Below are 17,056 nucleotides of genomic sequence, written 5' to 3'. Positions count from 1 at the left end.
ACATCCACAGCTCATGGTCTCTCAGCTTCTGCACAGTTGGGGTCAGGAGGGTTTTCTGAAACACATTGATGGGTGAGTTAAAAGCAGCTGAACTGGTTTAAACCATGTGACCAACTGCCAAGGAGTGTCATTGTTTAATAGCAGTACTCAATGCAGAATACCAACCTGGCTCTATTGCTTAGGTGCATGACTCACTGTGGACAGTATTAAACTGAGTGACAATAGATTTCCTGGAAAAGCTCTGGACGTAGGGCTATTAGGGGTTGACCTTGGCTTGTAGGTGGACTGAGAAGAAAACTGAGCAAACCTTAACAAAACCATTTAAAGCTAATTTGTTAATTGCTGTGGCTCAATCTACTGTATATTGAGCTGCAAGGATAATACAGTTATGTGGCATGATAATTGAATATGGTCATCTCCTGTATCTCAAGGAGTTTTCCCTAAAAGGCTGCTGTGGAATCCTTTGCTGAAGGCAGCATTAAGGGAACATAGGTGACTCTTGTGAGCACCTCTTCACGCACCAAATTGACACTGCAGCCTTGGGGTCCTCACAGGCACACACAGATGAGGTGAGATTGCAGGGCTGCAAGTGCAGGTGCAGATGTGATCAATTCAGTTCTTGGAGTTGATGTGTTGAAAGCATAAAAAAATGGCAAATATAAGGAGGGCTAGACGACTGGATCAACTGGACTGGACAGGTCTAGACAGGTCTTGTGAGGTGTTTTCAGGTATGCAGTCCAGGTCAGTACCTACCTAAACATGCTCCAAGAAAGGACAACCGGTGAACTAGCAAATGGGTCACGGGCACCCAAAGCTCATCGGAGGCCCCACCTCACAATGTACAATGTAGAGGGATAACGTCTTGTTGCCAGATTCCACAGGACCCCTTTAGGGATCTTCTATATAACAGAATATTATTATTATCTTAGTTTGAAAATCTGTTTTAATGTTGACGATGCAGAAGATGAAGAAACTGTTGTGGTAGATGCTGTACAGTGGAAATTTCTTTGTGTGTCCCAGGGTGGTGGAGTTTTATAGAGCCCAGAGGAACGCCATGCTCTCATCAGCAGACAAATGGCTTAAAGGTTTGATTGCTTTCTCTATGTCTGCAGGCTTCTCATCACAGTCAGAGCATAATGCATACTAAAACATGAACCAACAGCAAATGGTACCTTCATATCTTTATGTCAGGCTTGAACAGCTTTGCAAGCATCATTTCTTTCTCTTAGCCAGTAATAGCTTAAGTGCTTCGTCTTGTAAGCGCAACTCATTTATTATTAGTATTCAAAGGCTCTGTAGGTTTAGTCTTGAGTCTGGGACCACTTTCCCTCAATGCATTGTGGTGTTCAGTGTGATGCTCACTCAACCACTTAAGAATCCTCTTGGTGCTGCGATGCTTTCGAAAAAAGCTAGCCCTGATTCATTTTATGTGGTGATTTATTAGATTGAATTGAATAAAACAGAAAACCAAGTGAAGTTATTCATTAATGTGGCTTACAGTTAAACTACAGGCCGTAATGTTCAACCTCTGTCTCTTTATTATTGTCCTTCTTTCACACTGTGGTGTTGAAATTCAAACAGTTGGTGAATGATTTATGTGATTTTTCTGTTTTGTGTGTGTGTTTGTGTGTGTGTGTTTTCTACAGATGTAGCAGAGTGGCATGCACCAGCAGCTGGTATGTTCCTGTGGATTAAACTGAAGGGCATTAAAGACACCCAGAAGCTTATAATGGAGAAGGCACTGGAAAAAGAGGTACACACACATAGACACATAGGACCAGATGTATTTTAATCATTCACTCAGTGTTTGAATTTCAAGAATCCAATATGTTCTATAAACATATAACAAAATGCACACACACACAGTGGGCAGAACAAGCAGGTAAATGTCTCACCTCAGATGCTTTAGTACCTCACAAAGAAAGTGCATTATGCAAAGCTTATGTATTCAAATTCCAGCCTATCTTTATGTCCTTTTGGAAGTGTTTAATTAGCGCTACTCTCTGTGCTGAATGTCACATGGTAGCTTTACTGGGGCTCAGAGGGGAGAGCTTAAGTGTGTGTGAGTCTGTGGGTTTTAGTGGAAATTAACCAGCATGAATCCAAGCAAAGATCCTGCCTGCCTGCGTATGAGCAGAATGTTTCATCACCTCCCACACACACACACTCGCGCGCACACACACACATTCACACTTAAACAGAGGCTGTGCTGATTGGTTGTTTCCACTTAGAAAAGAGCACAGAACACAATGAGCCATTCTGTCTGCTTCCATCTGCAGTCAGAGCTGCCGTTTTTCAACATTTTGAAAAGATGTCTGGTAGTGCAGTCTTTTGGCCTTTCTGTGTGTGTGTGTGTGTGTAGAGAGAGAGAGAGAGGAGAAATTCTTATCAAATTCTTATCTTATCAAAAGCTTCCCAGGTAGAAATGGATAATTAAAAGTTTTAGACAGTCCCAGGGGACACATTTTTATAAATTCAGTGGTGCTAAAGGTAATATTAATATATTTCAACTGACCAAGACTTCTTAACTTCCTGGAAGTGATCATGGTGGACTACAGCTGGTCGTTTCTCTGTACTCACATGGAATAAGTCTATTTGACTGCGCTCATTGGATTGACAATTGACAGCACACAGTACAATGGGAACATCCAAGGAGCTTAGCGAAGATCTAGGAAAGATTGAGATTTGCACAAATCAGGAACGTCTCCCGGATCAATAACTAAACAACTGCAGATTCCAAGATCATCAATTCAAATGACTGCCCGTAAGTACAAGTTGTGTAGCCACTTTGCAAAGGTCTGGAAGAGGACCCAAACTGTCACCTTCATCTGAGAGGAACTTGGTTGGGAACAACATAAGAACCACCAAGTCACAACCTTGCCATGAGACTGAAAGCTGCTGGAACACCAGTGTTAACTGTCTACACATTAACTGTGAGTTTTACATTACTATAAAAAAAAAAAGCCCCAGCTCCAAATTCCACACTTTGAAGTCTAACATTTGCAGCTGACCACATTGGCAAAGAACAGGTCTTCAGGAGGAAGGTTTTATTAAATGTGAGATGAGAAAAAGATTAAGGAAAAGTGAGGCATTCAACCTCAGGAACACTGTACCAGTCGTTAAGCATGGTGGTGGTAGCAACGTGGTCTGGGGCTGCCATGATGCCAATTGAACTGGCACATGCATGAATGAAATATTGAAGGACTACTCCAGAATTCCTCAGCACAACCTCTGAGAACATCCAACTGAACAGTGACCCTGAACACACATCAAAGATGATTATGGATATGAATAAAGCAGGCTAACACTAAGCCTTTAGAATGACCTCAACCCTATTGAAAATATGTAGATTTTGCTTAAACAATTGACAATTGTATCGTATCGTGATACATTTGTTATCATGGAACACAATATACCTTTATCAGATGTATAGTGGATATCGTCAGTGCTTAAAGAGCACTTATTATCTGCACGTTTCATTACAGAAAGTCTAATCAGTCTTATTTAATCCAGTGGAGTAAAAAATCACAGTAGTCACTATGGAAGAGCATTTGGAAAATGGAAAAAAGCTGTTGGTGCATTTTGTCTACATGATGAAATATTGTGATAAATATCGTATATCGTAAAAAATGTCTTTAAACATTGTGATATACATTTTTTCCATATCGCCCAGCTCTAGCATATATAAATATTACCCAGATAGCTACAGTCAATATTACCCAGATAGCTACAGATAGCTACAGTTTTGTATGTGATATTGTGGATCAGGTTAGGCTGCACCTGGGCAGAATGTTCTCTATATCAAGTTCAGAGGGGATCAGATTCCAAGCTCTAATTTCAACCAGATTTTCTCCAAACTCTTTGTTTAGGTTCTCCTTGTTCCTGGAGGAGTGTTTAACATCCACAGCTCTGAGCCCTGCCCCTACGTGAGAGCCGCGTTCTCCCTCTCCACGCCTCAGCAGATTGATGAGGTATCTCACCTTCATGACGATTGCAGACACACTTTGCAGCAGCTGTGTCATTCTCACAGTCGCACACACATCTTCACACATGCAGACCGAATGATGCCGAAATGAAACTTTGGTCACACTCTTGTTCCACTCTTGTTCTTCAACAGGCTTTCAAGAGGCTCTCTGCACTTATTAAGGAGGCTTTGTGAGAATACTTGAAGATTGATTTTTCATGAAGGAAGACCTTTGAGCACAGATACCGAAATTGCTTCTGCAGTGACCAATCTGGCCGTTTCTTACTGCAGTTGTGCCGCCAATCAGTTCACGCCTTTGACACACTACGAGTATGTACTATATTTTGATTGATGGTCATTTAAAGGGTTAATTAAAATGGTCTGATATTATCTGGATAGACAGGAAACGTTTGTCTGTAAATCATCTTATGTTTACACATTTATTTTACATTTGTGTCATAAACGCTAGATTTTAGCATTAAGTATTCAGGGTGAATAGTGCCATGTGGTTATAGAATAATATAATAAATGAACTCTGAGATATCTATTTCTAGCATATTTTGGGCTCAGCAGTCTAATGCACTTCCTACTCTGTACCTGTCGGCTGCTTGAAAAGTAAAAGGGAAAAAAAAGGAGACGTGTTTAGTGGCGGGACCATTGCTAGTGCTAGTGGAAGCCATGAACGGGTAGGTTCATTTGTCGTACCAAAAAAAAAAAAAAAAGGGAAAAAGTGACAAAATAAACGAAAGAATGCTGTGTGAAACCTGATGATCAAACCTCTAGGCAGATATCTTGTCAATAAATATAATTCTATCAAAAAACTTTATACATTAAATAAATTTCTTTGGGTTGTCTAGTTTTTAACATTTCAATCTTCATTGTAAAATATATTATTCAATAAAAAAACTAATATGACAAACGATTCCAAATTTGTGCTGGTGCTTTAAAAATGACACCACAGTAAGTGTACAATATCTCCCTCTGCCTCTGTCTCTCTGTCTCTCACTCTCTCTGTCTCTCACTCTCTCTGCCCTGGTCTGGAGGAACTTGAGGTTGTACCACCATCTGTATGCAAACTCTACTAAAATACAGATTGCCCGGGTGCAGTGTGTGTAAGTGTGTGTGTGTGTGTGTGTGTAAGTGTGTGTATGTGTGTGTGTGTGTGTGTGTGTGTGTGTGTGTGTGTGTGTGTGTAAGTGTGAGCAGTCAAGTGCTACAGAAAGAGAGAAGAGAGAAGAGAGACAGAGAAACAGGACTGCTTACAGTACTTACTCCCAGCCTGTATGTATAGTTCACTGACCTAGCTACCCAGACTGACCCCATCTCTGTATTATTTTGAGTAAATTCACATCGACCCATTTATTGTTTGTGTTTATTTTTCTCATGTTCGGAAGGCCTCTCTCTCTCACACACACACACACACTCTCTCTCTCACACAAACTCCTATTGATTAATCAGATGCATACAGCCTTTCTTTTTTAAACACGGGCGATGGCCTGCAGGGTCTCTAAAGTGAAAGCTGGTCTATAGTGTGAAGGACGTGGTGAAGAATGTAATACAGATGAGGGAGAATGCTGTGCTGAATATGCTGCAGTAGGTGGGAGCTTATGCTGTGCAGGCCGTTAGAATTTTTTACTGGGTTGGCCACTGTTAGACTAGGTGCTCAAGTCAGTCCTGCATGTCAGGTTTAAGCGTTTGAACAGTTAAGACACCTGCGACATTATATACTATAAGATGTGCAGACACCTGCTCAGCCAGCGCTTCTTCTGATATCAGGGGTAGTCATAGGGAGTTAACCCCCCCCCCCTTATTGCAGTAACAGCTTCTACTCTTCTAGGATGTTGGAACATTGCTGTAGAAAATTGATTGCATTTATTTAGGTTGAATGTTGGATGGTTAGTTCTGGATCAAACCACCACTTCAACTCACCCATATGTATTGGGTGGAGCTCCATAACTCTAGAAATTGCAGTCTAACCACTCCACAGAGGCTAGAGGCTTTATTCCCTTCTAGCCGCTGCTTTAGGCTCGTATGCAGCTGCATAAACAAATTACATCTGGATTGGTTAGAGACTTTCTTTATGAACCCAGAAGTAGTAGAAAAGTTACTGCAGCAAACGAGTAGGACTGACCTTTCTATGAATACCCTTGGTTTCAGACGTTGTGAAATAAGTCGGTTGGGTAAATGTGGTGTTTGCTCTGATGCTTATTGCAGTATAAATATTACACAGTCACTGTAAGAGTGAGCACAATACTGCCTGTGTCTCTCTTTCTCCAGCCTCTGCTCACTAAAAGGATTTGTACTGAATTGAAGGAGGAACTTGTACACTGGCTGTACACTTTCAAAATACAGACTGTCTGAGTACAGTGTGTGTGAGAACAAGACAGACAGGACTGTGTACAGTACTCAGCTGAAGTGTTTATGTACAGTGGACTCACTCAGCTAAGTCTCTGTATTATTTTGAGTAAACTCTCATCGACCCGCTCCTTACTGGTGTTTATTTTAGTGTGAGTGAGTGCTCATTTGCTTCTGGTCTGAAGATCCTCTCTCACTCTTATTGATTGATCGGGTGCGTAAAGTCTTACAGTTTTATTTTATATAACATATAAATTACATAAAGGAACAAATTATTGCCTCGTCATCTGAGTGAGATTAATCGGTTATTACTTCTCTGAGTAAAGTGTCGTATTTATAAACCCATTGCACTGAAAATACATGAAACCTGCACCCCTTCACACACAATAAAAAGCAAACAACCAAAATGCACTGTTATTAAATCATTTTAAAGGTGTGTAACGCTCATGTCATTGCTGTCACACAAGAAATATGCTGCTTTCCATTTTTGGACATTTAATCATATAAATCTGCCCTATATTGTCCAAATGTCATGATGAAGAAAGGAGTTTGAATAAAATATTGTATTATTTTATTAGGACTTTTGTGGATGTTTTCTTCATCTCCTTTAAAGTTGCCCTTTTGGAGATTTTTGCATAACAAGGGTGATTTGCTTAAGAATGTGTGTAGCCTTTTCTTCTTTAAGTCTTTTTGTTAAATCTGTGTGTGTATGTGTGTGAAGATCATCTTGATGTGGCTTAGGCCTCCACCAGCTCTCTCAGTTTGGAGAAGTTCACAGCGTTCAAAGAATCTGGATTAAAGGCTCGTACTGTGTTCAGAGCCCAAAGCCACTTTCGAGGGCCGTACAGTGTGTGTGTGTGTGTGTAGGCATACACTTTGTCAATTCATTAATGTGTGTGTGTGTATATATGTAATCTTACACTTTTGTCAGTTTCTCAGTGTATGTATGTGTGTGTATATATATGTGTGTGTGTGTGTGTGTGTAGGCTCACACTTTGTTAGTTTATCAGTATGTGTGTGTGTGTGTGTGTATGAAGGCTCACACTGTCAGTTTATCAGTATGTGTGTGTGTTTGACAGTTTGTTAGTGTTTGTATGTGTTTCATACAGAAGCTTACACTGTGTTAATCTGTCACACTGAGTGTGTGTGTGTGTGAGAGAGAGAGAGAGAGAGAGAGAGAGAGAGAGAGAGAGAGAGAGAGAGAGAGAGAGAGAGAGAGAGAGAGCTAGAGCTAGTACAGCAGAAGAGACTGCCCACACTCAGAACGCCAGCGAGGCGAGGCGAGGAGAGCGAGAGAGAGAGAGCGAGAGCGAGAGAGAGAGAGAGAGAGCGAGAGAGAGAGAGAGAGAGAGCGAGAGAGAGAGAGAGGAGGAGGCTGTGGTGGAGGAGAGATTCACCGATGGACACAAAGCAGCATTTCTTCATTTAACCGCCGTTTCTGCAGCAAAATCAACCGCAAACCAAAGATCTCCCTCTCGGTAAACAATGTGGTGAGCGACCCTGGACATTTTGAAGGACATCTATCATGTTTTAGGCGAAGTTATGTGACCAGCCTACGCTGGCTAGTCAGCTAAAGACGGCGACTACCGCTAGCTCTCCCTCCCTCCCTCTCTCCCTCCCTCTGCACTGGAGATGAGCTCTCCTGACATCTAGATACGGTCAATAAAACGTTATTAGAGCGGTCATTGCGGTCAGCATGGCGGTGCCGCAGTGGTCGACGGCGTTTATCGGTTGTGATCTGTGTTTTTCTGTCGTGTGTAAAACCGGTAATTGAGCGACTCGCGGTTTAGTGGAACCTAGAGCAGATATCCGGCTCCGGCTGTTGGGGCTCATCAGCTGACTAGCTAGCCAGAGCTAACGGCCGCTAGTTTATCGAAGAGGCTCCCGTGAAAGAGCTGAACCGCGGCTCTTCTCTGACTGTTCAGGCCATTATTGGGCTTTAAACACTGGTTCAGACACTGACTGACAGTTTTTACTGCTATTTATTCTGAAAAAAGCGACTGGGCTCTTAATGGACGTGCAGTTTTGCTCGCTATCATGAAGCAGGGTACCGTTAGCTCCCGTTAACGGTTCAGTAACGTTAGCTAGCTGGTTGTCTCTTTGTTTCTGTGTAATATTACAGTTTATTAATTTGCTTTCCGCTGTTTTTTTAGCTATATTGGCAAATATTGTTCTTGTTTATTCGTGCAAATTGCTCTGACCGATAGTTATAGTGGGGATCAGTGCGGATGTAAGCCTGGTGGCTTTGTTTATGCAGTATACCGACCCCCAATCCCCCTTTTTATAGCTAAGTTATAATATATACAGTTCATAATATTCATTTGAAGGTGTTATTCATGTGAGTTTTATCTTGTAATAAAGTTAAGATGATTATCTACTGGTTAAATGACACACTTCCTAATTTCTGTCCTTCCTTCTCATTGCAGTGGAGCTGCTGAGGAACTGAGGACGACTCCAACTATCAGGAGTCCTGGCTCTGTGTGCTGGGCTGCCTGCAGATAACCTGTCAGTCTAACATGAAGACTAGAGTGGACTGACATTTCATCTCAGGGGCTGGTCCAGAAAGCCACTGACGCCAAAATGAGAGGAGTAAACGGATACGTTTTAATTTATTTAGTGTCTGTTCTCAGCATCCGCACCGCAGGGGCCTTGAACTTCTCGCTGGCGGATGGAAACAGCAGCGAAAGCCGGATAAGGCCGGATGGAGGCTCGGTCCCCGTGGTGCTCACCACAATCAGCCAGATCATCGCCCGAGAGGGCAACTTCGTTTTGGTCGACTGCAATGTCACCGGTGACCCTTTTCCAAACGTGCGCTGGTTCAACTCGCATGGTCACCTCTTAAACACTGAAGAGAGTGGTAAGTTCTGCATTGTGGTAAGGGGGCTACACTACACTGTTGGGGGAAAAACAAGAAGCAGGCTTTGCTCTTTCAAAAAGTCATTCAGCAGTCATTTCACAGTGGTGTATGACTCGTCTTGCTGTTCGTGTGAAGGATGTGGGTGTAAAGGGATAAACCGTGTAAAACTTCAGTTTCAGATGAGCTTTATAAAAGACTTCCTGCACAAAATAAATTTGAAAACCATAACATAGGTGTTTCTGTTGAGCTTAAAAGAGGGATTCATCAAATCTCTCACAATATAATATAATAATCCTAAACAAATCCTTGTGTTGGTGTAGTCAAAGGTTTGATGTGAAATAATTTCTTGTAGAAACACTCACCATGTGATTGAATTCAAGGGTCTTTATGTTTACAACTATTGCTTTACAAAACCACCAGTAATTGTGATTGATTTATCTATGTTACGATGGTAAAACATTCTCTGTTACACCATCAGTGTAACTCTTGATTATGATGGAGTTTAAAAATAAATAAATAAATAAATAAATAAATAAAAATACCCTGATCGAGTATGACCTGGCGGTCCGTGAGTTTGAATCCTGAGCAATGCTGCTTTGCCATTAGCAGCCGGAGTCTGAGTGAGCACAGTTGACCGTGCTCTCTCCAGGTGGGAAGATGCCGCTCACTCCCTTCATCACTCCTTAGCATTGTTGGCCGGCACAGGTGTCAGGTGTTAGCTGGTGCGTTGGAGCTGAGGGGGGCCTGCTTCTTTCCTCTGGGCATGTCGAAAAGAGGCAGTGGTTGGCTTTGCATGTGTTGGAGGGGAATTGAGTGTGGAGTGTCAAAATTGGGAGAAAGATTCAAAATTCAATGAAGAAATTTAATCAACCATAACAATAAAACCACTGACTGGTGAAGTGAAAAAACATGAATTATCTTTATCAACAGTGGCATCTGTCAAGAGGTGGGATGTATTGGGCAGATAGTGAACAGTCAGTTCTTGAAGTTGATGGAAAAGTTCAGGAAAATTGCACAAGCATATGGATCTGAGACACTTTTACAAAGAAAGACCAAACTGTGATCGCTAGAGAACTGGGTCAGAACATGGTTTTGTTTAGTTTTTTTCTAGTCTTTGATTCACTGGGATGGTATCGTTTAATTAGAGCAGCTATGCTGTGTCCAGAACAGTCATTAGTTGCTGTTTCTTTGTGCAGTCTGTGTAGCAGCAAGCTATAATGGTTTTGACCGTTTTGTTGTCGGAGCCTCATTCTTAACCAGTCTGAGCATGCTTTATTGATGCCCAGAAATGAGCCTGCACACACAGGCCTCTGGCTTCATGATGCAAGAGATGATTGCCCTCATTCCCTACTAAACCAGACTTTCTTTTAGAGAAGTGAATTTAACAAGCATATTCATGCATTGAGTCTGATTGTGACCTGCCCTTTATACACAGTCTATCTAGACATTTAGTGTTTTAATAGACATGCGTTCATACATATACATTCTTAAAAATAAAGGTGCTGCAAAGGCAGCACCACAGAACAACCAGTTTTGGTTCCATAGAGGGCTGTTTTTGTGAAGGAGATGTGTAAGGAACCTTAAGATTGTTGAAGCATGGTTACATCTGCTGCTTTAAAAACCTCCTAAAATGTTCTTCACCCATACATAATTTTGCAAACAGGGTTCTTTATGGAACAAACATGGTTCTTCTGTAAAGAACTTTTTGTAGCATTTTTATTTTTAAGAGAGAAAGTGGCTGCTTTCCAGGTTCTATGCTATTCTCGTATAAAGGGCTTGTGGCTAGTAGCTTTAAGCAATAGTGTTTCCTTAGAACTGTAGAGCTTGTGACATTCAGCCTTTCCTCAGTCTTTGTTCTGCACTGGTTTTACTGCGTGTTATTTTTACCATATCGTCCACCACTATGATTAGTGCTTATCTCAGTCCCAGTGAATGGTTTATTTTGACATGCGTCCTTGTATGTGTGGCTTAAAGACAGTGTTGCATTGCACACCAGCTTTCTGACACAGTGGATGTAGTGGGACAGATGTGGGGATGTTTTGCTGCTTCAGGACTGAAACAACTTGCTGCTATTTAGGAAACCATGCATTGGGTTATGTAGCAAGATGATGATCCAGAATAGAAGCGTAAATCTACAATAGTAGATAGTAGATTGATAGGAAATCAATCCGTATGTTTGAATTAAAGCAGCTTTGTATAGATAATAATGTGAAAGGGTGATATAAAATTATGGTAAATAATGGTTGCTAATGAGTTACTAACGAGGAGTTACGAGTAATGTTGGAAACTGCTCCTTAAGGAAATGTAAAAGTTCTAATATTAATGTGTCTAATTGTGTATATCTGTTTACTGTAATGAATACACAACAACAAAGAAAAACAGTAAGTGGCAAATACTGTAGTAATGAATCGAATAGTGCTTGTTCATAGGTTAACATAGACAGCTACTTAGTACTTTCCAGTTTTGACACTTTAGGCTCGTCGGCCGTTTGAGGACTAAGATTAAATGTACTTCAGTTCTGCAAGAGTGCTTAAGGCATTAATGAATTGCCATTAGCTGAGGCTCTTGCTTACAGGTCTGGCCAAATGGACTCTGGCTGACAGCAGTAAGTAATAGCACTGCTGCAGAACTGTGCTATACAGGGAATGACTCATGGATTCATAGATCACAGAACCTCTGACCAAGCATAACTGCTGAGCTTACGCTCTCCTGTATAAAGACTGCTTATTTAGATAAAGGCTACTCAAGCAAGAGTTATTTCTCAAGGGGTTAATTATGTCTTACTATCGGTCTTACTCTTATGGAAATGTCTGATTACGGCCCTGTTTTTAAAAGTAGTTGGTAATTTGACGTCACAATTCTGTTCCACTATAATTCTTATTTATGAAATTTAGCAGCTAGGACTATGTCAGTCTGGATTGACATTGCAAAGAAGTAATTCTATAATATTTATTTCTGTTATGTTTCAAAAGTAGTAAATGAATAAATAATAAAATGATATTTTAGTGCAGTCAACACTCTTCTGGAGTTCAATACAAACACCTGTACTCAGGTGTACTGTACTGTACCTGTACTCAGTCTGTCGGCCAAAATTAAATATCTGTGCTTTTTGCTGATACCAATTCTATTCAGATTTCATAATGTATTCCTAATTTTAGTGTTTGACCATTTGTTGATTTATTTTTTTAGTACGATGTAGAATTTCTTATTTAAAACAATACCATGAATAAAACAATTTGCACAATTTGTGTTAAAACAATGAAAATTAGAGCGCAGTTTTAATTAGATGTTCATACCCAAACAGCCTAAAATTGTAATTGTAATTAGCAAAATGTAATTATGGCCATCTAGTATGTTGGGTATCACTGCATCCTAATGCATCTGCCTTTTTTTTTTTTTTTTACATCACCCCTAAAACTGTAGTTAATTTTTTTTAATGAATTTTGTTCTTTTAGAGGTGTTAAAATACTGTAATCTGCCCTGACCATGTTGTTCTCTTCTTGTGTTTCCACAGATGGCAAATGGTGGATTCTGGATAATGGAATCCTCAACATCACTAGCATCAGTTTCGCAGATCGTGGCAAATATACCTGCATGGCATCCAATGTTCATGGCACGGCTAACTACACGGTGACGGTCCGTGTGGTCTTCACGAACGGCGACATGGGAGTGTACTACATGGTCGTGTGTCTGGTGACTTTTACCATAATCATGATCTTAAACATAACTCGTCTGTGCATGATGAGCAGCCACCTTAAGAAGACGGAGAAGGCCATTAACGAGTTTTTCCGCACCGAGGGTGCAGAGAAGCTCCAGAAGGCCTTTGAGATTGCAAAACGGATTCCGATCATCACGTCTGCGAAAACGTTGGAGCTGGCAAAGGTCACGCAGTTCAAGACCATGGAGTTTGCGCGTTACATCGAAGAGTTGGCGCGTAGCATTCCCCTGCCGCCGCTCATCATGAACTGCCGCACTTTCATGGAAGAGTTTCTCGAAGTGGTAGGAGTCGAGGAGATGAGGCACACTTTTGTTCGACAGGCCCCTGAAGGTCACGAAGGTGGCTGCCGCAGCGGCGGGGCTGCTGGAGGATCGGCGGTGGCCAATGTTTTCACCATCCTGCGGGAAAGAACGCGGGAGAGGGAGCGGAGTGGGTCTCCAAACACAGATTCTGATGACGCCTCGCTTCATGAGCAACCTCAACAAATCGCTATTCAGGTTTCAGTTCACCCGCCTGCTGCTGAAGCAGACTGCAACATGGAGGCTCCAACCATGGCCGAAGGGCCCTCTTCTCCTGGCCCGTTGGCCCAGCTGCCTGTGGAGGCAGAGCCAGAAGAGAATGAGAAGGCAGATGAGAAGGCTGAGGAGGAAGAAGAAGAAGGAGGGGCATCACTGACAAGCCAAGTCATCTATGAAAGCCATGTGTAATGTCCTTTGCACGGGATGATTACCTTGCTATGCATTTTTACAAATTAAGGAAAGGTCAAGTCATCTTTTGTTTTTCAGATAAAAAAAAAAGAAAAGAACAAGCTGTTACATTTCACCTGCTTTCACTATTAATCAACTTGAGAGAACACTGAACCTTTTCGTTTTCCATGACAATTCATGTTGAATGTATTTTCAGACAAATGGTCAACTTAGAAAATCAACCACCTCAAGCACTGATTTTGTATTTATTATGCTACGTGAATCTAGGGCTACTGATGGATGTAGAGTCGGACGCTCAAGTTTGTACAGGCTACTGGAAACTAGGGCTAATGTTGGATATGGATCTAGATAGTCTATTTCATTATCTGTTAGATATGGATGTAGATCGTCTGTTTCATAATCTGCTGAATGATTTAAGTTTTTAAGGTATGCAGTATCATTTGAAGCTGAAGTGCATTAATCGTAAGAGTGTTAGACCCGATACAGCTTCATGACTTCTTCTGTTAGGATATTTCTTCCATTTTTAAATGCATGATAAATGCATGTTGGTGAGTTTAAGTTGGGCTTTGAGAGGGAGTGAAACCTTTACTTGAGTGAGCTGGTGTCAGTGTGTGTGTGTGTGTATTATCATTTTCCTCAGAGTTGGACAGAAGTTTGAATAGAATATTGTGCAACCCATGGATTTGATTGAATGACCACTGGAGTCCTTATATTATTATAATTAATATAACGAGCATTGTTAGTGGTTTTATTTTAAGTAGTATTACTTGTGTTTAGTGTTATTTTCATTCATTTCTAATGTGCAGCCTAACATCTGCAGCTCATTTTCATTCATATTTTTTTGTCCCTATATTTTCATTTTGATGGTTGCAAAATAAGTGATTTAGATGGTTGTCTGCTGTTTTGATGTACATTTCTAGAAAGAAGTTGATCTCAGTTGTTTGGAAATAATCTTGAATTTTGCAGCCTTAACCTCTTAAATTGGTTTTACTTTCTAAGCGACCTAAGGCTCTCCAAATCCTCCTTCCAAAAAAAAAGAGCTGTAGCTCTTTGCATGTGAAAAGAATAACGATGAGCTGTAATTATGAAAATGTAGAATTTAACATTTGGAATTCGAGAGGGAGAGGAGGGCGTTTTGGGTTTCTCTCCTACTGTGGTGCTCTTCAAACAGCATTTTCTTTGTAGTGAAATAAAAACCTGTCTGCTGTGTAAGTGTGCTTGTTGAGTGTTGATTTGTGTATGTGCCCATTTAGTGAGAAGCGTGGGAAGGATACCTTTTGAATCAGCTTGTAAATCCAGACCGCAAAAAAGACAGACGGCCTTGTGATCAGTTACCACTGCTGGATGATATGACATTTACATTTACGGTATTTAGCTGACGCTCTTATCCAGAGCGACAAGGTAACTCGTATTACAGAGGTGGGCCAATGTAGTGTTAGGAGCCTTGCCCAGGGACTCTTATTGGTGTAGCGCAGCATACGGTCACCCAGACTGGGAATGGAACCCTGGTCTCCCACATAGTGTAATAGCTCCCTGGCAGCTAGTGGTTTTATCTGTTATGTGTTGTGCCACACCAACCACACATATGACACTATACAGGCATGTTTACTATTATTTTATTATTATTATTATTATATTATACTGGATCTGAGTATCATATGGGTATTATATGTGCTGCATGGAGCATAAAAAGATTGCAGAGAAGCTGAACTCAATAACCTGTGTATGTTAATCTCACAAACTGCATAAGAACAAGTACACTCAGCAAAAAAAAAAAAAGATTATTTGGCTCATAATAATGAAACCCATACTGTAAGAGTCTTTAAAGAAGCATCCAGGTTGTGCATCTTTATATAAGAACAACTTTCAGATTGTTCTGCATGTAACCCTTACTAAAGAGCCCTTGAAGAAACTCCTCTCCAGAATGCAGTGTTGTCATGTTGTTCAGTTTATTCACTTATCTTAGCAGCATTTTCCCTTCAAACATAGTATAATAGTATAAATTATTGTATTATAAAAACATTCACAATCCAACAGAAAAACTAGATATTTATAATATGAAGTATCCTGACGTCTGTTCATTTATCATTCTTAGAATTCAGTTTTGTAACAGTACACAAGCAGTTCACATCGTACGCATTGTAGATGATTAAAATGATGTCTTTTTAATTGTTAAAAAAATAAATAAAGATGCAATTTGTACTTTATTTATATTTTTAAAATAAAAAATACATCCTGTCATCCTTTAATCGTCATCCTGTCAGCCATTACAGTGAAACGGCCCCCTGTTCACTATGTAGTGCACTCCTTTGGGGTTTTGCCAAATTTTCTGGGCACTGTAAGAATCCCACAATGTTCTGCATTAACTAGTGTACAAACAATATGCCCTCATTGACATGAAATACCCATAATTCATTGCGTTGTTCGGTTTGAAGACTTGCGCTCAGTTTCTCAGAGGAAGATCAACATTTTAATTGAATGCTGTCAGACAGCAGTGAGCTCACGAACACACACACACACACACACACACACACACACACACACACACACACACACACGAGTGTCTGAACTGGAATTAATAGAGTGCTCAATAGAGTCATCTGAAATAGGGGATAGTGACTAGGGCACAGTTTAGGACGCTAAACCATAAAAATACCATAATGATAATTCACACTAACTTATGATTTCCAGGTGGAACTTGCACTTATAAGATTGGTTCTGCAGCACGTTCACCAGCCTTCATCCACAGCTCACTTTACTTACTATATACTGTCTCTGTCCAATGAAACACACGTATCTCCAAAATGGGAGAGAATGAGTTCACAGGAGAGAGCAAAAATGTTCTTAGCTTTGAATGGAAGTCAATGTAAGAGAAGAGGAGTTTATTCTCATTTCTAATTAAAGTCATTTGCTGCATTTCTATTGGCCTGTTCATCTCAATATATGTACACAGTGTACAGAAGCAGCTACAGGGTTCAAAAAATGGCCAAACAGCTGTGATATTCTCCCTACCGCTGTGTGCATGGCATTGTACCGCCTATGTGGTTCGACTCCTACAGTGTTGTCATGTACTCTGGTTTTTTGCTGTCATGTGAGTGTAAATGTGTGTCTGCTATGCCCTCTGACAGGCTGGAGCCATTTCTAAGGGCAAAAAAATGTGTATCTACTGACCTTTGGAATATTCCTGAAGGCCTTTTTCCAGCACAGCCCTACACACACTCTCTCTCCTCCTCACAGCTAATTCTGCATGAAGATCAGATTCATAAACAACAGAGAGATTGGTTCTCTTTGCTACACCCATATAACACCATGTTCATTTCTGCTGATCTAGCATATTGTATCTGCAGCACACTCAAACAGGTCTACCCTCATCACCGGCTTTTAATGGTTTCACTAAACTGAGTTTCAAGATCCATTAGTGCTGCACTGCCTCAGGGTTTAGTAGAACTGTGGCG

General features: G+C 40.8%; 2 protein-coding genes across 5 annotated transcripts in view; both read left to right on the top strand.

Moving 5' to 3' along the window:
• The window catches only part of aadat (aminoadipate aminotransferase), a 14,443-nt gene extending 9,658 nt beyond the window's left edge, over window positions 1–4,785 (top strand). For both annotated transcript variants that reach the window (XM_072687391.1, XM_072687392.1), the window contains exons 10-14: window positions 11–72; window positions 1,021–1,085; window positions 1,647–1,753; window positions 3,870–3,971; window positions 4,118–4,785. In XM_072687391.1, coding sequence (XP_072543492.1) covers window positions 11–72; window positions 1,021–1,085; window positions 1,647–1,753; window positions 3,870–3,971; window positions 4,118–4,159 — 378 coding nt within the window. In that variant the 3' untranslated portion in view covers window positions 4,160–4,785. The remainder of the gene's footprint in view (window positions 1–10; window positions 73–1,020; window positions 1,086–1,646; window positions 1,754–3,869; window positions 3,972–4,117) is intronic.
• Window positions 4,786–7,618: 2,833 nt separating this feature from the next.
• Window positions 7,619–14,813, top strand: mfap3l (microfibril associated protein 3 like). 3 transcript variants are annotated; one of them, XM_072688754.1, is made up of 3 exons: window positions 7,619–7,797; window positions 8,746–9,176; window positions 12,691–14,813. In XM_072688754.1, exons 2-3 carry the CDS (start codon window positions 8,900–8,902, stop codon window positions 13,599–13,601), a joined length of 1,188 nt encoding a protein of 395 aa, XP_072544855.1. In that variant the 5' UTR covers window positions 7,619–7,797; window positions 8,746–8,899; the 3' UTR covers window positions 13,602–14,813. The 3 variants fall into 3 exon arrangements, with proteins under 3 accessions (XP_072544855.1, XP_072544853.1, XP_072544854.1); XM_072688752.1 differs by having other exon boundaries at window positions 7,619–7,809; XM_072688753.1 differs by lacking the exon at window positions 7,619–7,797 and adding an exon at window positions 8,016–8,657.
• Window positions 14,814–17,056: the final 2,243 nt, after the last annotated feature.

The sequence above is a fragment of the Salminus brasiliensis genome, chromosome 9 (genome assembly GCF_030463535.1).
Source record: "Salminus brasiliensis chromosome 9, fSalBra1.hap2, whole genome shotgun sequence".
Lineage (NCBI taxonomy): Eukaryota > Metazoa > Chordata > Actinopteri > Characiformes > Bryconidae > Salminus > Salminus brasiliensis.
The sequence above is the reverse complement of the archived record's forward strand: the minus strand, read 5'-3'. Positions and strand labels throughout refer to the sequence as shown.

Coding starts and splice junctions, on each gene's coding strand:
- mfap3l (XM_072688754.1), top strand. CDS start 8,900: ATGAGAGGAGTAAACGGATACGTTTTAATTTATTTAGTGTCTGTTCTC. Junction 9,177..12,690: donor CTTAAACACTGAAGAGAGTG/GTAAGTTCTGCA, acceptor GTGTTTCCACAG/ATGGCAAATGGTGGATTCTG.